This window comes from Lepisma saccharinum, chromosome 16 (assembly GCF_977018435.1).
Source record: "Lepisma saccharinum chromosome 16, izLepSacc3.1, whole genome shotgun sequence".
NCBI lineage: Eukaryota > Metazoa > Arthropoda > Insecta > Zygentoma > Lepismatidae > Lepisma > Lepisma saccharinum.
The window spans coordinates 41,794,167-41,818,510 of NC_139244.1; the positions used below are offsets into that span (position 1 = coordinate 41,794,167).

General features: G+C 35.9%; 1 protein-coding gene across 2 annotated transcripts; it reads left to right on the top strand.

The window, feature by feature from the left end:
- Positions 1-77: 77 nt before the first annotated feature.
- Positions 78-21,897, top strand: LOC146000433 (glutathione S-transferase 3, mitochondrial-like). 2 transcript variants are annotated; one of them, XM_083138055.1, is made up of 5 exons: positions 78-140; positions 8,910-9,027; positions 13,277-13,374; positions 13,995-14,125; positions 19,287-21,897. In XM_083138055.1, exons 2-5 carry the CDS (start codon positions 8,935-8,937, stop codon positions 19,385-19,387), a joined length of 423 nt encoding a protein of 140 aa, XP_082994181.1. In that variant the 5' UTR covers positions 78-140; positions 8,910-8,934; the 3' UTR covers positions 19,388-21,897. The 2 variants fall into 2 exon arrangements, with proteins under 2 accessions (XP_082994181.1, XP_082994180.1); XM_083138054.1 differs by lacking the exon at positions 78-140 and adding an exon at positions 638-863.
- The last annotated feature ends 2,447 nt before the right edge of the window (positions 21,898-24,344 follow it).

Below are 24,344 nucleotides of genomic sequence, written 5' to 3' on the forward strand. Positions count from 1 at the left end.
AATTTTGGCATTTTTCATTCGATGTTCAAATTACCAAGCAAGTTGTCCATCTCCATTAAATGTAATTTGAGGTTCTCCCTTATCGCATAACACACTGCCAACCTTGCGCTCTGACTTCACCAAGGATTACAAGGCTTCATGTAATTATGCTTATTAGGTTTAATTCTCTTAGTATAAATAATACATTCGCAGTGTATTTGCTTGCAAAACCAGACTTAACAGAATATAGTCAATGTCTGACGCAAGGAGAATAGGATTATACTCTTTTGGGTCTGACGTCAGTCAGAACAGGAAGTTGGTAGCACGTTGTGCGATAAAGGAGACTGGCTATAACTATTCTATGCTATAATTGTGAAGAATTTTGTGGTTCAAGAATTTAAACAAAACGTATGGAAAGGCCGCTCCCTCTGCACCGGTATCAGAACAAAACAATTATATTCGTTTTAAAAAACGTGCTATACCTGTACGTAGTACGTATGTACTATACAATGGAAGACCCAATGAATGAATACCACGAGTAATTTACCGTGTGTTATTTATGAATCCCGTAGAAGTACAAGATAAAAATAAATTTATTTCAGCAACTTAATCGCGACAATTAGAATGAACGAATAATTGCTAATCTTTGGGATTAACGCAAGAGTTAGAATTGATTACTCTCGTCAAGGGCAAGACTGATTCAGGTCACATTTTCGAAGGTGCTAGATCCGTGTAAAAATAGAATTGTTTTGTCATCGTTACACGCGAAAAATCAGCTGTTGTGATCTAGCAGAAAGTGTGTGAGTTGTTCTTGCAGAACAAAATCATTGTGGAAGGGTATACTCTAAAGTTATAAATACAGTACAAAAGTTGAGAATGACCATGTAAGCACTAGTTATAACGAATTATAATTTATACCGTGCTCGTATAATTATCCAAATATGTTTTGTTGTTTTAATCTATTTTTGTTTTACAACTATATTTAATTGGTTTGTACTTAATACACCTTGTATTATCCTCACAAGAGTTAGGTGGGAGAACGCATGCTGAATTTCATCCACCGATTAAAGATATTGGTAAATATGCGATATAGGCCGAACGGATTTCTTCAAATTTACAGGAGAAACTACGTACTGAAATCAGTTTCTGTAGCATTGTCGAAGTTCTTCGAGCTATTTTCTTTCGCGGAAACTGAAGACTTTAGTAACATTATCGTATGAGGGAAACGGATTCCTTCAAATTTACAGGAGAAAGTACTTACGGAAATCATTTTCGTTAGCGTTGTGGAAGTTCCTGAATGTAGATTTGATCCATTTTAATGTGAATGCGTGTTGTTTTCTGCGAAAATCTCTGTTCGACACGCTGTTTCTGCTCCCGCCATTTGCTTTCTGCACGAGAGTGCAATGTTCCGTGTGTTAAGATGATGCAACCCCCTAGCCAGTGTTTCAGCCTCGCCGTGTTTTCACTAGAACATGACTTGTCGAGTATTTTTTTTTTAACTATGCTTACCTAACCTTACGGAAAATGGTTTTTTGGGCTAACGTGAATGGTTTTTGGGGCTAACATGAATGGTTTTTGGAGCTAACGTCAATGGTTTGTGGGGCTAACGTCAATGGTTTGTGAGGCTAACGTCAATGGTTTGCGACGTATTAGCATAATTTCAAATCCGGGCACGAAAGTAGATATTTTCTGGTGAACGAGGTTGCAACACTGCATAAACACTCTCAGAACGCCCCCTAAACCAGTAAGCTTTCGCGGCCATAATGTGTTACAGATTCGAAACAACAAGTAACAGTAAGTACTCGTAAATCTAAGAAATAGACATTGATATGCATTATTTCACTTTAGGAAATGTTCCACATTCAAAAATAACACGTTAGCAATGTAAAGAAGTCTGACATATATGATTCGTAGGTGTTTCCCTCATACGATAATAGTACCAGAACCTCACCATAGAATGCTGCAGAACAAGAAATAATCACTTTTTATGTAAGGAACTTGCATTTTCTGTAAGGCGACAACATTTTGCCATTGTTTCCATTATGTACCTGCAGATGGCGCAAGCGTCAAAAGTCACACGGTCTCGCCAGTGTTTCCAAACGTGCCTTTTTTTTTACGAGAATTTTTTTTTAACTATGCTAACCTAACCTTGCCGGAAATGGTCCATGGGGCTATCGTGAATGATTTTTGGGGCTATCCGTCAATGGTTTGTGGGGCTATCGTGAATGTTTTTTTGGACCTATCCGTCAATGGTGTGTGATGACATAATGAACACGAAAGTAGGTATTTTTCAGTTAAGAAGGTTGAAACACTGCATTCCAACTCCAAATCGACAAAACACAAGCACAACGTGCGATGATCCATGACGAGTGCACGTCATATTGTCTGTTACTCAAGCGGAAGAAGGAAGACAAATAATGACTCGTAATGTGAAAAGTTGACATTATTTTTTGGAAAAAGGCATAACTTGAGGTTGTGGTTTGACTGTAATTGTGGGATACCCCATAGGTATTGATAAGCCAAGGCTCTAGTGTGCACTACATTCGTTCATTTGTAGTGACGTGCTCAGGAATTTTTAAAGCGGTATGTGAATATAAAAATGTGGTAATGCTAATTTTGTAAACAGTGAACTCATAATTTAATATATCTCTGTCCATCTCATTATCCTACTTAGGAACTAATTAGTATTGCAGGAGTCATACTGAAAAGAAATCTCACGTGACAATGACGAGAAATTAGATTTACGGAAGGCATAGTTTTCATATTTTAAAACCTCGAAGGGCCATGGGCTATCTCCCGACTGTCAGTCTCCCTTCCACAATCCTACGTAGAGTTATCTTCAACTGGCAACGAGGTGACGTTGGTCAGCATGTCGAACCCTCAGCCGTCATAGAAGATATCTGAAACCAGGTTACACCAGTCACTCGTAGCTCCCCAATTTCCTCACGATGGTGGGTTGCCACCGGTCCTATACAGATAACAGGCCGAGAACCCAGGACGACTCGAATCCGTGCCGTCCCGCTACAGTCGGAGTCCAAAGCACAGAGTCTTAGACCGCACCGTTACGGAGGAAAAGAGTTTTCATATTTTGTTTCTTATAAATGTCTGCAATACATTAAATATATTATGCACCAAAAATTAGTGTCAAAAAATAGCCGGTTCTATAAGAGATTCGAACCTTCGATCTTCACTCAACTAGGCCGCTATTTTTAACAATTTCCCATTTTCTCACTCAATAACCTTCGTTGAACGTTTGTGTTAAGAGTCGTTAGCAATCTTGTAAACCTTATTAACCTATCTGCTGTCTATCACAAATGTATTTTACAACCTGGAGTAGATTTTGATGTCTGCAATTTAGAACTTGACTTTCGTGGTAAGTAATTCTCTACCATCTACTATAATAAATAAATCAAAGTCTACATATCTCATATTTTGTAAATGCGAAATGTCATTGTTAAATGTTACAAATTATTTCTTATTCCACTGTTAGTTCCAGATTTAGCCACAGCATTCTGGAAACCAGCGTGAAACGTGTTTCCCACACTTCCAAGGTCAGGTGAACCCTTATCTGTGAACATGTTACTTCATACGTCATGGTACTGTGGTGGATTTCTTCCCCTTCCCCTTTTACCTTGAACGTATAATCCTCTACGTCTCTTGTTTCCCCTTTAATACCAAAGAAGTGAGACGAGGATTATCTTATCGGTGCAGTGGATGATATTAGGTACTTAAAGTATACAATTGGAACTTAATATTCATTAACCCAATATTTATTACAATACATATTAGTACTTATATTTTCCAAATACAATTAATTCTACAGAAATGTCTATGGATTATCTCCCAGTTAACCTAGTTTAATTTGTCCCATTTGATAGTCAGCAGTCAGTAAGTAAAGGCTACACGAGTCAGAGCAAATCGCAACCCAGCCCAAAACCCCCCACAGCCAACATGACCCTGAGCAATCCACATAAAAAAATCTAAACTAAAACAATTTCCTTTTCTTGCACTTTTAAGAACTCAAAATAAATCAATGGACTTTAGGTAAATTACACCCGGCCATGAGGGCCTATAAAGGGCGATAGACTGTAATGCAATATACTCAGCCTGTCCAGCCAGTGTCCAGTACGTCAGAAGTCTCTCGTAGTCGGCAAGGATCTGCCACGCTAAACTTCTCGCTCGACCAGCGCAGAAGCCCAGCCAATGGCAGAACCTTCCAGAGTCACCTGTCTGTTGAGTCTCCATCCGTCATTCATGAGCAATATTACACTATGGGCTTACAAACGGTAGTAATCCCTGACTGGGCACGACGAATCAATCACAGAAAAGCAGACTCTCAAGTAAATCGCATGCCATGTATTATTTCGAGCTCCTAGGTTTTGGAAAGTGAAATAAAAAGAAGTATATAACATTAATTCATGATGGTTGACTTCTTTGGGTATTATTTCATGACTCTCTTCTACTTACTCCAATGAAACTTTGTCTACTGTTTTCAGTAGATCAATAGGTGTTTTGAAACATCTACTGTGTTCAGATTTTCAAAAAGATATAAATACAAAAAATAATAAGGGGGTATGAAATTAATATTTACAGCCAAAATATTAAACTTAACATATTATACACTATACTGAATAAATTAATTTCACTTGCAGTTTCTCTACTGTACTGGTTTCAGTAGATCAATAGGTGTTTTGAAACATCTATGTTAAGATTTTTTAAATTTGAATTACAATTTGTGTGCCTGAAAACTTAGGGTATTTTACACCCGTCACGCTATACAGGGTCCAGCCCATTATCATGACAAATATAAAAGCGTGTCTGAAAACTAAAATATCCTTACCTGGGTTAAAAGCTGAGACTGTAAAGCGACAGACAGTCAGCACAAACAAGGACAACACACACACAGCCCAACAAAGATTATACTAACAGTAGGTCCAGTCACCAGAGCCTCGTTAGTCTGCAAAATGCAGTTCAGGGTGTACTACATGGAAGTGAGGTTGGTTTAACTTTTAAATAGATATAAAAACAAATTGTTAGTGAGGAGGAATAAAAAGTTATATTTACAGTTAACATGCTGAGCTAAACACACTACAAGGGTGTAAGGGATGACCTTCCACGAAGTATGTACACCCAATTGTTGCTTCCACGTAGTACACCCTGGATTTTAGTTTGCAGACGAACGAGGTTCTGGCGACTGGCCCCATGGCCAGTATAATTTTCTGTGTTGCCCTGTGTTTGGTCCTTGTGGGTGCTGAATGCCTCTTTACAGCCTCAGCTTTTAACCGAATTCAGAATATTTTAATATGTTAGTTACAACACGACGTTACAGTTATGTTATTTTAGTTCTGGTAAGGGGCTGGACCCCGTATAAAGTGACAGATGCAAAATATCCTAAGTGCTGACGCACCCAAATTTTTGAATTCAGATTCAAACACACTACATTCAATATTATATGTAGTACTGAAGATAATATTTCACTTGTAGTTCCTCAACTGTAATTACACATTAGGTCTCCTGAAAGTGTTCAGTAGGAAATCATTGATTTTGAGTACATTTCCGAGAGACACAGTAGAGTACTACAATTGATAACAGTAGATTCTGTCTACTGTAAACGTAGGTTTAGAACGACGATGAGAATGAAACAGAGGTAAAAACAATGATAATGAAATGCAGAAGCGACCTGGAGCGAACAGGAACGTAGAATGTCTGGCAGCGAGACGCAAGAGTTGATCAAGCGATTGTAGCGTCAAATTTAGCTTAGAGCTCATAATTGATATTTCTACATGAGCCCAACATACAAGTTACATACAATGAGAGAATTGAATTGAGTTTACATCTCACGTGATATGAGTCGAAACTATTGTTGCACATTGAACTGTGAAGTGAATCAATATTCAATTCGATTAACTAGTGAATGGTGATGTGCTGAGATTTTGTAATGAGATGTGCCAAATGGCTGACAGTATAATAACATATGGACACATTGATTTAATATATTTGAACAATCTTATAACGTGCGATTTTGCATGAAATTTTATTACTTGAATCTACATCACTTCATTGCAAACAAGGCATTTTATGGGTTGTAAAATTCTGTGTTCGATTCACCGTTCGGTTAACTCTGCGATTTTTATTTCTTATTAAACCAAAAAATTATTTATTGCATTTTACTTATTACGAAAATTCGTATATTATTTGTTTTGCGAAATGTAGAGAATATATTGTTTTTCATGCTTTTTACAAGAATACAACTATGCATGTTGAACAAAAAATAATGTAAAATAAATACTAGCCTATTCACAAAAGGATGTCAATAGTATTTATTTGTTTTGTTTCTTGATAATTTTCCCTAAAATAAAAATGTATAACTTTCGCTGTACATGACATTTCGTCGAATATGACACATGGATCATTTTTATGCAAATCCTAGTAAAATGATGAGAAATTCAAAAATATATTCTGAAAAATTATTTTCAAAAATAACATTGAAAAATCATTGGAAAGGAGAGTTATTTTTTTAAAAAAATATATAACATTTTTATTTCTTTAATTATTAATTAAATACAATACTTAGTTGCTATATATAATAATAATAATAGGGGTAATCGAACAGAAGTCAAACCTATAATCTTCGGCGTGTAATACTGATAGCCTATCACCGAACCAATTTACCATCATAAAAAAAATTGCAGTTTTTTTCTCAAATTATTGGCTAGTGCACGCTGGAACCTTGCCATACAAATATCTACCCTACCACTACAAGAAGCCACGTCACAACCTCAATTTTCGAAGCTGTAGCCTCTCCATGTAAAACGGTTGCGTCGTAAATATAGTAGATTTTGCTTAAATGTTTTGTGACATTCACACCACCTTTATTTCATTTGCTACAAGGGAGCGTTTAGGTGTGTTGTTTATAAAGAGGCAGGTGGGGATTATATTTCTAATGCATATTGAACGAATTGGCCTTAACTCATAATCATGCCGTAAGAAGGAACGAACTCGTGGGGTAGTGGTTATCACACTGGGTTGTCACACTAATGGTCGTAGGTTCAAATCCCCACGGTGGCAAAAACTTTTCGTAAGCTTTATTCGTTCCCATTGTTACTATTTGAATTGGTCTTCTTTGAAACTAACAACGAAAGATTATACAATTAACTCTCTCTCTTTCAAAATGGTAATATGAGGCACAGGTTTCTTATTATAAGAATTGGAAATTTTAGTGGTCTCAACGCATCTAAAATCCAAAATACTAGATCGACGTTATTTTCTACTGAATTCTAAATCCACGTTATACACAGATAGGCTAATGGGGCCTGGCCTACAGTTTAAATTGAGATACAAACCACTATGTGTCTACACTTGTTATCCTGCACTGAACGTAAAACAAAGAGCTCCCCGCCCCCATTTTTAAAACAAATTTACATTAACTATGGTATGTATAAGATAATCATCATTGATTTGATTGTTTTTATTACTGAACGTCAAATAAAACATTTTCCACAATCACCTCTTCGTCCCATCTCTCCCAATATCTTTCTGTCCCTCTCTTTTCCCCCTTCCCCACCCCCACACACATGTATCAAAATAAATATTTTCTTAGGTTTGTATGTGTATAAATATAACATTAAATACCCCCAAAAATACTATTTATTTTCTACTTTCCGTCATCCCTCTCCCACTCCCACAACCCCTCATTATTATTGGCGTTCGCCAGACCAAGTGGTAATGTATCGACGTCTTGTAATCAGTGTGTCCTTTTCCGAGTTCCAGTCAGGTCGCATAATGTTTCAGATTCCAATTTAAATGTATCCCGAGTCGTGATTAGCCTATGTGTGCAAAAAGTGATGTTGAAACGAACTCTTGACCTCAATAATACAAGTTGTGTATTTTCTTTCAGCTGTGGTTCCCTCTTTTCGCAGAAATAACGAATTAACCTAATCATTAACTCAACAAATAAAAATGCATCTCTAAATTAATTAATGAAAACTGTTATTAAACCCAAACCACTATTTCATCGTAAATGTAAATGAAATGTCATCTCACGTAGTGAAAACAATGTGAAAATTGTTCTAATGAGTGATATATGATTGTCAAACACATACATGAATACATTATATTAAGCTCGTGAACTATAATTGGGACAATTTAATACTAATTTGAAACGATTAGAGGCAATTAAAATGACAAAGTAAACTTTTGCGCAATCTTTCTGCCGATTCGCATTATTGAAACAATATTTAACCAATGGGGACGTTATCTCATATTTGGAAATGCTGCATTGGTTGAACTTCCTGTGGACAAGACCGTGAGTCACGCCTCCTGCTCCTCCGAATCGAACTTCACTCTGATTGGAGGATCGTATATTTCACAACACTTCCTTGTTTCAGAGCTACCAACATAATTTCGTAAGACGCTGGACTTAGAAAAAATCCATTCAACAGATTTTTTGAACATGACTGTACCAGGAGGATTGTTGGTTATGACAACAGATTTGTAGTAAAATCACAGTCTCTCATAGGTTCGATCCTCACCATTAGCTAAAATAAATTTGTTCACCTGAAGACGAGAGAAGAGGTGCTCTGTCAAAACATAGTGTTAGAATAAGTATAGTTAAAAGCACTAGACAATGAATAATTTCCAATTAATATTGCATGCTAGTTTGTGGATTGTTTACAACAGTAGCTTTGCCAGTGAAAGGAATGAAAGTAAAATCAGTACTGGTCAGGATATTTTATGGTCTTCTCCTAAGGCTCCCTTTCTCCTAATCCACTTATATATATATATTTTTACAGAAAAGAGTACTGATTTCACGTGCTGAAAATATGGTAGCCTTAGTATTAAATTTCTCGTGGAGGGTTAACCTTCTATGGTAGATTTAACCATTGAGAAATACTTTGATAAAATGCATAACAATATATATTCTTTTTCAGAACAAGTAAATTGGAGCCTCATACTATGACAACAATTATAGAAGTTCCATCGCAATATGGATACTGTATTTTAGTTGCTGTTGGCTCTGCATTTGTTGTGGCATGGAAGGCATATAAGGTATAAATGTTGCTAATTGTATTTTCAATATGTTCTCTTTTACAAAACTTTCGGGGTAACAGTTTCATACATCGGAGACACATTTCTTCAATTTTACACAAGAAACTACTTACGGAATTGAGTTTCTCCAAGGTTTACAACATTCGTCGAGGTATTTTCTTTCATCGTGGAATATATTTGACCGGGAAATCATGTATTTTTCAAGAGAAATATCTCACTGATGCAAAATTGCCCTTGCTTTCATTTGCGTGCCCGACAACAGGATGCTGCATACGTTTGATGACGTAAGCCCCTGTCAGTGTTTTAACACCTTTTCTTTTTTTACTATGCTTGCGTAACGTAACCAAACCTAACCTTATCGGAAATTGTTCGTGGGGCTATCGGTCAGCTACCGTGCATAATGCTTCGTGGGGCTATCCGTGAATGGTTCGTGGAGCTATCCGTGTATGGTTCGTGGGGCTATCAGTCAGCTACCCAGGCTATACGTCAGCTACCCGTGCATAATGTATAATTTCCACCGGTGACGAACACTATAGTAGGTATGTTTCGGTGCAGAAGTTGAAACACTGCATACCCACAACGTAAGTCAAGTTGTACCTGCCATATTGTGTGTTCCGGAAGCGAAGAAAGGAATAAAAAAAAGCACTCAGAATGTGAAAAATTGAGTTTGTTTTCGTGTAAAAAGCATAATGGCACCTGGAACTATGTTCCGCAATACACAATTGGTAAGTACGAACCATGCAAAACACAAAATATCCGATTTTAATGTGTCTCCGATCTATGAAACTGGTACAAACTTTTGCTCAGATTACGGTAACAGTATGGTATAGTGAAAACACATTTCACTCATTATTTCCTAATTATTTACATTTGTACTTACCTGTTATGCATAGTGGAACATTTTTGAACGTGGGATTTTGCTTTTTTCACTGAAAAAAGCGTAATTTTTCACATTACAAGTATTTATTGATCATTGCTAATTCGCTTTCGTTACACACAATATGGCGGGCAAATCTTGACTCACATTGTCTATCGTGAGCTGATATGCAGTGTTTCCAAACTTATTAATCGAAAAATGCTGCACAAACTATTCACAGAAGGTCTTGAAGCGAAAATTGATCCACAAACTATTCACGGAAGGTTAGGTTCAGTTAGGTTAGGCAAACATAGAAATTTAAATTGAAAAAAAAAAAACCACTCGCACATCATCTTGTCAAACTACCACGTGGTTGCTACATTAACGGGGGATTACATAATCGAACGCACGGAACATTTGATTCACGTAGTCGATGGTATTGGTGGCAAGAGCTATCTTGCATCGGAGATACATTGATTTCGAAAAATACATGATTTACCGGCCGAATAAGTTGAACGAAGGGAGAAAACACTTCCACGAGCTCCAAAAAGTCTACAGAAACTCAGTTCCGTAAGTAGTTTCTCCTGTAAATCTGAAGAAATGTTTTCACTATACCATACTGTTACCCATATTTCAATGCGAGCTCTTGATTTGTAAGAAAAAATAGGTTACACCGAAAGTGTCAAAAGGCTTGTGTACAGCGCACATTTTGTGCAATAAGCTTTTATTAAATTTATTTTTGGTTTTTAGTAGTTCTCTTTTTCCATCACATATTTTGCTGTAGAAGTAATCAGTATTCCAGGATTTTGCATAACTCTGAGGACAAATCAGACTGGAAAACTTTGTGGTACTAAATAAACTCATGTTTAATTTTTTTTTATTTTGCTTTATTTTGTGAGAAAACAATGTAAGAAAATTGAGCCTCACATAAAAAAAAAAAAAACCGCATTACACTGTGTAAACTCACATTTTGCATTTCCTTCAAAAACTGTGATGTTCTTATTGACTGAACATGTGTAGTGTCCACACCTTATCAATTGATTGATTTAGTTTATTTTACTTCGCGTTTTGTGCCTCTTGGCTAATTTGCGAAGATGGGGATGGGTGATGAAATGATGAAAAATTGATGAATGGACATTCACAAACAACCAAGCCCGAGCAGGATTCGAACCCGGGACCCTTGGCGTCGCAGCCACACCTTATCAAGGAAAGAATTATGGTTATTGACAAATTGCTGGCTGAATGCTGGTTTGTCGTATCTCCATCAAAAATGTGTTGATGACGTTATTGTGTTCCACACATGTTAATGCATCACGTTCCAAGGCTAAGTGTCTGGATGCCAAGTGGTGTGAATTGTCAACAATAATAAAATGTTTGCACAAATATTATAGTGTATTCAAAATCCACATGTGAAACTTCAATGAGTTCTCCTAAAAAGTAGTGCTTATGGACATGACAAAATAGTATTCAGCCTGTGAAATGTAATTTATATTATAACACCATTAAGCCTTGTTTCCATGATATGAAAACTCAATATGCTGATCAAGGCAGAAATTTATATAATTATGAAACATAAACTAAACGTAACATTTCAACCTTCTAGCAAGGTCTTCTTCAGACTCTGTACCAAGTACAAATGTAACAAGGTACAAAACAGGATGATATATATACACAAAAATACTCCCCTCCACACTATTAGAAAGTAGTTCTGGAACAATCTAGCAGGTGGCTTTCCCTTGTCTAATAGTCTGGAGGGGAGTATTTTTGTGTACATATATTGTCCTGTTTTGTACCTAGTTACATTTGTACTTGGTACAGAGTCTGAAGAAGACCTTGCTAGAAGGTTGAAACGTTACGTTTAGTTTGTTTTATAATAAAATAAATTTCTGCCTTGGCCAGGATATTGAGTTTTTCGTAATTTATAGGTTTCATTATTGTAAAGGGTAACTGTATCAAGAAATGCATACAATTATGAATTAGGCAGTAGCATGTTAAGACTAGATTGAACTTCCGTCTTCCATTGGCTCAGGATTTTCTTCAAACTAATAAAAATATGAACACGTGAAAACATAACCCAGGAAAATTTTATGTGTTTCTCAATTATGAAAGTATCTTGATAGTGCTGTGGGTCCGGAGTTCTGGTGTGGTTCCAACATTACAGTACGTAGTTGGGATTCCACTTTTAAGTTGTAAGTCCAGACTCAATTGGTCCATCTTAACACATGTAAAACAAATTATGAAATCCTGGTCATTGGTTGTCAGTACAGTCAACTCTGCTTGTAACAAACCCTTATGTATCCGGTCATTGGTTGTCAGTACAGTCAACTCTGCTTGTAACAAACCCTTATGTATCCAAAATTCACTAAAACCTAAATGCCTCTCATCTACGTACAGCAAAGAAAGAAGAAAAAAACAAATTTAACTTTTTTAACTTAACTGACAAGCACACAGCGTCACAGGCTCTCTCTCGCGCCTCAAAAATGTATATTATCAGCAAGCCCACACTCGGCCTCCCTGTGTTCCATTTAATTTCCTTTAGAAACAGACAAGAAACCCATTTCTTCAAGTTCATATAAGAATGTTTGTTTTGAAATGCTGTACTGTACTTATGATGGTAACAATGATAATTTTTTCATGGACATGTAATGTTTTACATTCACTACAACTCGCTGTTCACTACATCCAGAGTTGATTACAACTCTATGTGTCCATTATTTGTGTATCTAAATTTTTTTAAGGAAATATGAGGAAATGAGGGGAATATAACTTGTGATCAGCTGACCCTGCATTTTCTCCACTTTTATGTCTCATCCCTCACGCTTAGACAAATATCTATGGATAATTTAAAAGTAATGAAATTCTTGACACTGTCATCATATTTCCAAATTTGCAGGTAGGAAAAAGCTCTTAACTCCACATTACAATGTGCTATATGGGCAGGTGTAGAGGAAGGACCCCCCACATATTCATGATCTCAGTCATTATGGAGATTATGTGTCAGCATCATGCTCTGGCCTTTAGGAATGCCTTAATGTGTCCATTTATTAGAGGCTGGTTGAACCTTGGAGTTGGTACATGCAGAAACATTGCTTGGAAAGTTCCCCTCTTGAAATTACCCACATGCCTTCCATCTATACTATCCAGATTATCTGTACTATCTGGATATCCACATTACCCAGATATTTGAATTATCTGGATATACAAATTCTCCAGATATCTGGATATTAGGATCATCTGTTGGATCTGAAACTGATATTGGATAATTTGAAATCTGTATTTTGTGGCGATCTCTAGTACCTTTAACTAGTTTGTCTGCCAAAGGAATATAAATTATGGTAATTTTAGGGCAGCAGCAATTGGCTCTCAACTGTATATGTTCTTCATTCATTGTAGGTTGGAAGTGCTCGTAAAAAGTACAAGATACCATATCCAATTATGTACAGCCCAGATAACCAAACATTCAACTGCATTCAACGTGCGCACCAGAACACGTAAGTGATATAAATTTAATTATATTAAGTTTAAGATTGGAGATGATGAACTTGTTGGTAAAATAACTGTGTCTTACATATTTAAGAATAATGCAGAGGGTAAACTTTCAGTAACTCAACCATAGTAACCATAGTATAAACGCTTTCTTGAATGCTCCAGTAACCACTGTTTAACAATAACAAAAATACAGCGAGTCTTGTGGTCGACTTCGTGTTATCCACAACATTTCTTTAGTCGATTTTCTTGCATTCCATTCACCACAGCATTGTCTAATGTCAGAAGTTTGTTGTTAAGTCCACATTATGCTCAGATCGGAACTACAGTTTAAAGAACCACCATGTGCCTCCACTAGGGATTGAACCTGGGACTCCTTGATTACAAGGCAATACAGTTACTGCTATGCCACCAGGGAGGCCCAATTGTCAAATATCCCGGGTTCGATACTCGGTGGAGGCACACAGTGGTTTGGATCCCACTTTAAACTGTAGCTCCAGTCCCAATTAGCCTTACTGTGCATAAAGTGTCCACTTAAAACCAACTCAATCCAAAAAAAAAGAAAAAAAAAACAATTGTTGTCAAATAATTCATAATTTTGTAAGAAATAACTTTCACTTTGCAGGATGGAAAACTACCCTCAGTTCTTGATGATGCTTCTGATTGGAGGTTTGGAGTGGCCATTGTTGTGTGCTGTTGGTGGTACTGTGTGGTGTATTGGACGAGTAGTGTATGCTAAAGGATATTATACGGGAGGTAAGTTCTTTTGAATTTACTGTTATAGTGAACAATGTACGTATTACCTATGTCTGTTGTCATCAAATAATCTTATGAAAAGTTTGTTGTTACATCTTCATATTGTCATTGTTTTACATTAAATTCAGAAGGCTATACCTCACATGCACATGCAAAATGTGAGCTAATAAATTGATACATGTCATCTTGTCTGCAGGGCAACATAAGAAAACCACATAGAATTGACATAAACTTGGGGAGGAAGAAGGAAAGATAAAGAAAGATAGAGAGTGAGAGAAGTAAATAAAAACCTTTAGAGGGTCTCTCTAGTGTATACATGGGGGGAGGGGGCTTAAAAGTGGGGGACTTAAAAGAAACCCGAATTGTGCTCTGGGGAAAACACAAGTTTATGAGTGGTTTTCCCACTCCATGTGCCATGTTATCACCACCCTCGGTTCCTTCGAGAAACCCAAACTCCCGTGAGGAAACGAGGCTGATGTGACCGCACAGTGGAGCATGCTATAGAGAGTCCTATGCGTCTCGAGAATGTTCATTGAAAAATACAGATGTTACAATTAAAACCAGCATGTTTCTAAAAAAACAGATGAAGTTATATATTAACAAGAGTTTTATTGCAAGTATTGAAACCAAATTGAAAAATATAATAAGGTTAACAAAATCTTTTGGAACCATTCTATCGTTCCATTAATTCATCTAAGTTAAATTAAAGACACATACCAAATACCAATTAGACTTAACGAACTCTACCTTACATGAATAACGCTAGTGTACGTGCAGTGTATCAGATCGGCATGCTACCCAGAACTCGAGTGCTCCAGCCTTCCTGGTAGCTCTTGAACACTCGAGCTCGTCTTCTGCAGCACCAATCAGATCACGCCTGACGTCATCTCTACTTCTCATATTTAACCCTAGAGTTCGTTAGTGTACACAACATCTTGAAAGACCTGTTTACATAACAAAGTGGTCTTAATGTACAATTGAATACTAATAGCATTTTCGTATTAATATAGTATTTTATATATTTGAGCGCATTCAGACACATTTAAAGATTTTAAGCAACATTTAGTTGTCCGCCCACATTTAGGGTATATTATGTTTTTTGGGCCATCTCAGTATCAATGATGGAACAAATTCTATGAAACCTCCAGGGTTACAACTTGGGAGATCTTGTTCTGTAACATGTTATGTGTTACAAATGTTCAATTTGTATTCCCTTCATGACTCGACAGACATAAAACGAACAGGTAGACTGTGGACATCATACAAGCAAGATTACAGAATTGACATCAGCCGAGTCACAAAGCAAGATCATATCAAACGCCTGTAAGGTGGGTTAAAAACTTCAATATTTCACTGACATGCTGTTATCTCCGTGGGTGAGTTGGCCTCTGAACAACTGACTTACAAAATTCTGGAGGGAATTAGGAAACACTCTGTACTATTGGCTTAGTGAATTACCCAACCGAAATGCAGAATAAACTGTATGCCAGTGAACAACCGCCAACAGTTCCAGTGCCATCAGAGACAAAAACATTAATTTTAACCTTGTCATTGCTTTATTTTAGTTCTTTTCATCATAAAATATTAATTGCATGTTATGCATTTTTAATTCATTTACATTGCTATTGTAGGATGGTAGGCAAGTCTGTACTTCCTTAGCTTGCCATTGCTTTATTTTCCTTTTCTCTTCATGTATTATGTACAACAATTTATTTATTGAAAATTTTAAGTGCATGTTGTTGCGCATGAACTGTATTTTACAGTTTTCAGAATATGATTCGAAAAGAAATTCCCTGAATAGTAAGGGCAGTGTTCGAAGTTGGGGGGGGGGGGATAAATATAAATTAATTATATGAATAAAATTTGTGTAAGCTTCCTCCCCAGGTAGGAACATTTGCATAAGCATCCCCCACCTGATTCATTGTCTTCATGTTGAACCGTACAAGCATCCCCCCACCAAGGAATTTCCACTTTGGGCACTTAGTAAGGAAGTAGCATTTTAGAGATTTAGAGGTTGGTTATAATTTTCTGGTCAATAGTTATTATGTGTTATACTTTCTTCCCAATTTCACTACAATAATTAAATATGTCAATTTTGTATTCTTTTGTTTTGATTGTTACCAACTTCAAGGGAGGGTGGAGCACAAGGAACAAATGCTCCCTTGCCCTATGGGTAATACTCTGTTCCAGGGGCAAGCAAATGAAGGCAAGTCCTCTGTGCAAGTAGCAACTTGAGAGGGCTTGACCAATAAAGATGCGAGAGATTCCCCCTCTGCAAAATCAAACAGTGTTTGGTTAGTTTCATCCAAACAAGAACCCAACTGCAGCTACCAACCGTTTGCAGCAGTGTGCCCTTCTTCACTCTGCTCACTTGCTTTCTCCCCTTCTCTAATGTTATGCACAGTATTGCTCCAAGATTCCTGGGACTCCACAATGGAGGTTGATAGATTGGCAAGTTATTATTCAAAGCAACAAATACTAGTGTTTAGAAACAAACTTAAGAAGTACATACATGTATAAAGTGAACCCACAAACTATACTGAAGTTAGTTTGAAAACAGAGGTTTATTCAAAGTCATAATTAGGGAATTGTTAGTTCATGTATGAATTATCTTGGGAGCACAAAAGACGATGGGAAACATTTCACTTGAAATATAAAATTTAAATATTTTGCAGTATTGCCACAGCTTCTAGGTGTAATTATAACGGTACCATAAAGAGTACCATTATAAAAATAAAATGATGCGATCAGTTGAAATCTACAATTTGAGTTCATATTTGGAGGTTTCTATTTGCCCAAAATTAAATTTACATCACTTTGGCTTTGTTTTAATTGAAGTACATATCTAAACTTCAAGCATTTAAAAATATTTTTTATAACTCAGCGATGTAATTTGGTTTATGATGGATCAGGAATGTACTTACCGTAGATTGCCAATTAATGCAAAAATGCACATAAGTTTGATTTCACTAGATTTTACTTGATCATTGATAACTATATGGGTACGAACATGCATTTCATACAGATTACCAGCACATACAAACCATTTGGAATACGTTTTGGTGGAATTTCAACAATAAAATTAAGATTTGTTACAATAAGCATCTTGAACAGTAATCCTAAAGTTATAAAGTTGTGAAACATAGCCAACTCTCATAGAGGGGAAATCTAAGATCAGTATCTTTGAATTGATAAATATATGCAAGTCAATAACTTGTACTACATTCGTTTATTTTATTTTAGACGTATCCAGAGAACATTGAAATAACATGTGGTAAATTTTTCTTTCAATCCAACTTGTAAAATTGAAACGAGTTATCTTGATCAAATTGACATAATGTGAATGATATTACTAATGATCACAAAGTGAAATGGTATCCGGTTTATGCGGAAAAGAACATGATAAAAATGTATAAGAGTGAAATCTAAAAGATAATATTTAATTTATGATATCTATATATTGAAAAGTATGTAAAATGCAAGCTTGAATGTTATGCTAATTTTTCTTTTAATACATTGTTCATTGGTTATCGATTCCTAGTAATTTTATTTATTACACTTAAAGTGTAAATCACTATTGGGTTGGTAACTAGGTAAATATTAAAAATTTTGACTTGAATTTCTTATATGATATGATTTTAAACAAATATTAATTCTTAATTTGTAATTCTTTTAAAATATAAATTACGATATGTTATCTGTTTGCCGAGGGACACATCGTAATATAATTGGAACAAGAAAGATTTAGTATGTACTCAGCGGCGGCTCGTGATAGTATCTAGTCAGTGGCGGCTCGTGACTTTTCACAGATGCGTGCTACAGGTAGATGTTGTTTCTTGCACTTACAATTACCCCCCACAAAAACACATACACATTTACACACTCACTTGGGAGTTGCTAGCGTACACAGGTTTTTTTTCCCCGAGGGGTTTGGAATTGTAAAGGTCTGTATCACACAGCTGCTTTCTACATACGGCCGGAATAAACTATAAAATATTTTGCAATCATCGATTTAAACCTTCATTTTAAGTTATTCAAAGACAAAAATGGTAATCTGAGATTATTTTAAGGGGTGTTTGCATTTAAGACAGTTTTTTTGTTTCAGAGTTCTTTGCTGGTTTCGTCTGATACTCAAATTTGGAAATGGGATGTAGCCCCCATCAATTTCCTAGCCCCAACCTTACGTACTCCACTGCTTGGAACAACAGAGCACGACTGTCCTTTACAGTGACTGCTCCATGAACGGCGTGAAAAAAAATTCGTGTCTGATTCTGTAAAGCTATCTGCAAACTTTCTTCTTATACTGAGATGACAACACTTACTGTGCTGTGGATCTGTGTAGCATGCTAGCAGACGAATTTCGCAAGCTGATTGGCTCTGACCCTACCTCCCCCATAGAACCGACGGACATTCAGCCAGATTCGGCACGTTGCGAGGTGGTGAAAACGTGCTATGAAGCCAATAGCATGGTATTCATTGTAGCTTAACAGCGTGTGGAAAATACATAGCGTGCTGCAAATTTTTGAGCCTCTTAACGTGAGAAGTTTTATTTCACTGCAGTGTTTTATTAAACTTCTTCAATCTATGAAATGTGTCCCTTTCTTTCTTTTCATTTTAGTAAATTGAGTAACGTGCTGTAGCACGGTAGAACATATTAAGCAGCCGCCACTGTACCTAGTGTGAGGAAGTGTTCCAGGAACAAATGAATCGAGGCCATTGTAGAAATTCTAGTAACTTGAAGATGCAGAATATTTATACCCACGTTGTATCTCTAAAATTGTCAGCACTATAAAAAAAATATCCTTGTTAAAAATACACAAAACAAATAAACAGCATGATACAAGACACTAAAAAGTTTGTCCAAGCTCTCGACTCCATCTCGGCCTCAACCTCAACCTTATTTTCCTTGCTGTCTCTTGACCAGCCCTGAAGATGACTCAGATTGAGTCGAGAGCTCGGACAAAGTTTTTGTGCATCTCGTATCGTTTATTTGTTTTGTGTATTTTATAACAAGAATGTTGCCAGCACGTGACATAAGAATTTTTTTAACGTCATAAAAAAATATCTTATCCCTGCAGCAAAATATTAATGTTTATGTGCCATGCTATACCAAGATAAGTCCCGAAATACACTGAGTGTATGTTTTTCTCTCCCTTTACAGAACCAAAGAACAGGTCGAAAGGATCGTTTGCTTACTTGGGGACCCTCACTCTCCTGGCTGCAAGCACCAAGTTTGCCTTCAGATTGCTGGGATACTTCTAGACCAATCTAACCTAGTTCAAACAAGTTAGTGCAATAAGCAGAGCTTTAGTCCAGAGGCATTGTATGGTGATGGTTTCTTTGTACACGTAATTGATCATGAATGTGAAATCAAGTGATTTGCTGATTACATGTGATACAATTTGTTTTCATGAATTTTACATGACTAGTGAATAGAAAATGTGGATTTCTAAGTAGAAGGGGTGTAGTGGAACCAGGTGCAACTTCGTTCTGCCTTTTAAGCACTGTATGTATTATGTCCGAAGATAATGTAGTCTCATCTCAGCATGCATTCAATAGTTGCATTTTGTTCCATAACTGACTAAAGTCTGACAGACAACTTTTCTCAGCCTTTGCTCGTAAAGGGGAGGGGATAGCCATTGTATTGTTATTCAGTATTTCTTTTCCACAATTGTAGACAGCATTAGTTCAACCTGAAAATAGTTTCAGAGATGTCTGAAATCACTGACTTGCTATTTGTTGCAAGATCTTTCTGTCTTTGAGCCCAGTTTGATCCATTTTGTAATTGGTACCATGTGGCACTATGGAGGAACCTGAACCTGTAGTTGAACAAGGAGATATTAAGAGCCACTTTAATTCAAGTTTTAAAATATTTTTAGCCGAAACATAGATCCTGAAAAAAGTATTTGAAAACATAAATTACATTATAACAGTTCCGATGTTAGTAACATAAGGGAAGTGTTGTGGAAATTATTAGTCTCTCCTAGAGCCATTTGGGCCAACAAATTTGCACCTTTTGGTAATTTTATTCAGCTTTTGAATCACTGAAGCTCCTTATTTATATCAATGTCATAGTACTATAAATGACATTTTTAGTGCAAACATATTGTTTAAACTGCTTTTACTCAACTTCAGAGTTCCTGTAAAATATTTTCACCTGCATTTAAACTGTCAGAAGATACACTTACTCTAGTCTCTGATCTCAGACAAACATTAATAGTTACCAAATAATGTTACCTTTTCCCTAGTATCTTGCAAAGTAACCAAAGATAACATAGTTTTAAATATACTTCCAAAGATTGTACAAAGTTATGTATGTTCAAGCTGAGTGTAATTGAAAATTGTTTTCAGCAGTGCATGTAATTATGCTTGCTCTGATAAGTTACGCTTTATCATAGATTTGTTCTTGAGTATTGTTAAAGTCAGATTTGAAAATCTGTTGTGTATTGATAGTTTTCTTTTACCATGTTCTCTCAAATATATTTTTGTTCATCTTATGTTAATGTTTGAAAGCTGATTCTTTACTTATACACTATAGACAATTATTGCTAATTGTTTCTGTTTTTATTTACAAGCATCTATATATATTTTTGTGTCTTAAACAATGCATGATCTTTACTTGTGACGACCTAATTTTATGCTCCTCCATGCTATCATGTTGTAACCACCATGTTCTGGTGCTTAAATAACTTGATTCTAGAGCCGTTGGTGTCAGTTTTGTGTACTTTCTTTCTATCTACTAAATACTTCTTTATACATAGGGAGTAAAAATGTGTGTTCTTGACAGAAGGCTAAATAGAGCCATGAAGATGGCCCCCTTACTATTTGCATTTATATTTTGGAAATACTTGAAATCAATTTCCCAGATTTACATGAGATTTCTGAAGAAAATAAAAAAAAAAAACCAGAGGGGTGGAACAGATAGAAACTTCCAATCGACTCTCTGCTGTGTGTAGTAACAAGAGAATTATTTAAAAATTCATTTCAATATTTTCGACAAGCCCCATCAAGAATTCTACTTCCATGTGTTTTCCAGGAATTTAAGAAAATGGGTCATATCAATAGAACCGAGCACCTACCGAGCACTCACGACCGGATCAAGAAAGTGTGGGGCGTTACCCCCACACCCCCTATACGCCTTCATGGCGTGGTGCTATGCACAGGGGAACACTTTACCTTTTTACCGAGCACCTACTTGTTTCTAACTTTTCAGAGCACATGCTCCATTGACCATTTTGTATGAATAAAAAGACCGAGACCTACACAGGAGGTGTGTGTCTGCATGTGCACACGATTAGATTTAACACACAGCCTATACAAATGTTGACATGTCTACGAGGAGTTGCTAGATTGGTAACTATTTTAAGGATGACTTCATTCATATGAAATTGGAGCACTTACTCATTTCATTAATATGACTTATGGTGTCCGTTCCAATATTGCTTTGAAGGTCAAAGGATGGTAGATCTCTTTTCAGCGATTTCACCCTCATGGCCTTATCTATGCTAACCAGTGAAGTCTCCAGCTGCATTATGCACACCATATGAAAATAAATAAGAATTTAAGGCCAATTGATTATACTTTAGTTTTGTGCATGTCTGTATTTAGATGCAATTGATTTGATATCTGCTGTTATGTACAACAATTAATATATTTACTAAATAATTGTTACTATTATTTTTTTAACTTGCTTGACAAACGTTGGGTTATTCCAGTGGCTAATGTATGTGTGTGTGTGTGATGAAATAAATTTGTTATTGTTTCACAATGAATCAAGAATATTTTCAATTTTTTCTAGTTGTTAAATTTGTTTACATTTTTCACTGTTTACCTAATTGTTATTGTACCAAAGAGTATTTTCGATACACAGTGGTCTTGTGAATATGAAATTTCTTTTTATTTTCAGTGTCAATGTGTTTGTCGATTTTCATTACCTATTACAAATGTTTCTTTTCATTTTTTTTACAAAATGATTGCCAAGATGAACTGCTTACAATGTACTGTAATGTGAGAAATATTTTTATATTAAAATGGGACAAATGTATATGGACAAGTTTGTGTGATCTTTTAAACCAACATAATCTAACAAGGAGTCATGCACTGCTTATTTGAGTTTCATATTATTTAAGGTAGCACCTGCCTACAATTTATTGAAACATAGAAAGTGAGTGGTATGAAAATAATGAAACAACAATATCTAAATTCATAGCACAAACATAATTAAAATTAACTTCTCATTCAAATATTGTGACACTTGACCTGGTTGCAATTCGAGCTTTTAACCTAAATATTTGAAAGGAAGCGATACTGGTTAGGAATAAAAGTTCTTGCCAAAATGATCCAGGCGCAAGCAGTTACAATTACTTATATTGCATCGTGCCTGCAACGCGAGGGCACTGTAGATCTCAGTGACTACCACACGTGCAGGGACGAGGCAAGAGCCCTAGTAGCAAAAATACAAACTGGGTTCGGTGCGAACAGGAATTACTATAATTCATGCACAAGTAATTAATGTTAATTAATTAGTGACAATCAATAATGTATCAATTAAAGCAGATTTGTAATAATTAAAACTATTAAATAAATCTTGTAACAATAACTATCTACAAGTGATATTCATCCATACGTTTAACTGTATCATTATTATTATTCACAATTTAAAATTTTATACACACTCACACTCTCTCTCTCTCTCTCTCTCTAATGAAGAAGGAGACAGTAAACACTGTCTCTTCGTGTGGTAAGTGTTTACTGTCTCCTTCTTCATTAGTGTTTATCCGCCCTTCTGGCACCTTTTCTGATCCTATTCCTGTGTTTGTTTATATATATATATATATATATTATCCTATTGGATAATACAACTAACGTTCATGAACCTTGCTGACTAGACACCCAACCAAGACAAAGTTGAACAATTATAATTTTAAGACAGTCAACAATTAGACAATCGTCGCACAATTAATGATTAACATTATCGAACCTTCCTCATACTTCACACATTAATCAATCTTAATTATTCTAATGTATATTAAATTGCCTTTGTTTCAGATCATATATTTAACTGACTCTACGTTCACGAGGGTCAAGGGAAATAAACTAAATTCATTAGGTTTTTTTTTTGAGAATTGATTCGTGATTCTTGATAACGCAGCAATAAGTCTTGATTTTTGTTCAATGTTCACGTACTTTCGTTGGCGTATTATTATAATTTACTTGCAATGTTAAGCTAGCACCCACACGTTCTAATGCAATTGCATACTCCTTTGAAGAGAGCATTTCTACGTATAATTTCTAGCACGTTTTCATAAAGTTCATGCACAGTTCAACAGCTTTAAAGTTTGGCATGCAATAATTAACATAGTTGCACCGTTCACTTGGGTCAAAACTGGAATTTGTCCGACGTTGCATTCAAAGTTCAAAAGCTATTCTTAGTCACTTTCATTCAAGTAAAGTTGTCAGTAGAGTGTACGTACCTTATAATGCACAATATAGTTAATAAAACTAATCCTATGCCTCAAACTGATAGTCCATCATAAATGTTAATGTAGCAAAACATGTGGGCCAGCATGAATGCGTAATGGCATCTCTCTTCTTCTTCAAAAGTGCTGATTCATGGTATGGATACGTAGTGCTTGACTGGATATATGTGAGGCGTAATGAGAAAGTGATGTTAACAGCTGGAGGAGCAAGTGTCGAGTGTGTGCTCAAAAAAAATAAACTTATACGACTGCTCTCGGACTGACATAATTTACAAAGAGCCGTCAGATGGCAGCAAAAGCCTAGGCTAACATGTAACATATGATGGTGCCATCTATTGGCCAAAATGACAACTTCTAGTAACATTCTGAGAAGAAGATTCATTTTATAACGTAACGTTGCGTAAAGAATAGTATGCAATGTTACAATATATATTAAATCAATGTTCCCTGAAAAACTAGCTTATTAACGTGTTTCAATTTCAGTAAGAAACTGACACCATTCACAAAAATCTGACGTCATGACATATCATCAGCAGCAAGAGGATATTACACAAATGTATCAGTCTCATCCAATGTGTCATGCAAGAATCTTTTGAGATCCTCCACAGCAACCAACTCTAATAACAATTCAATGACAAGAACATCAACTTTGGCAATGATTTTCAAAATTGAAAGAGAAAATGAATGAACTTGAACGCAAGTGAAATCTAGTGAACTAACTTGAAGTTAAGTGCACCATA

Bases quoted from the DNA above. Each gene is read 5' to 3' on its own strand.
- LOC146000433 (XM_083138054.1), top strand. The intron at 9,028-13,276 runs GTATAAATGTTG...CATTCATTGTAG, and splicing joins TGGCATGGAAGGCATATAAG to GTTGGAAGTGCTCGTAAAAA. The intron at 13,375-13,994 runs GTAAGTGATATA...TTCACTTTGCAG, and splicing joins CAACGTGCGCACCAGAACAC to GATGGAAAACTACCCTCAGT.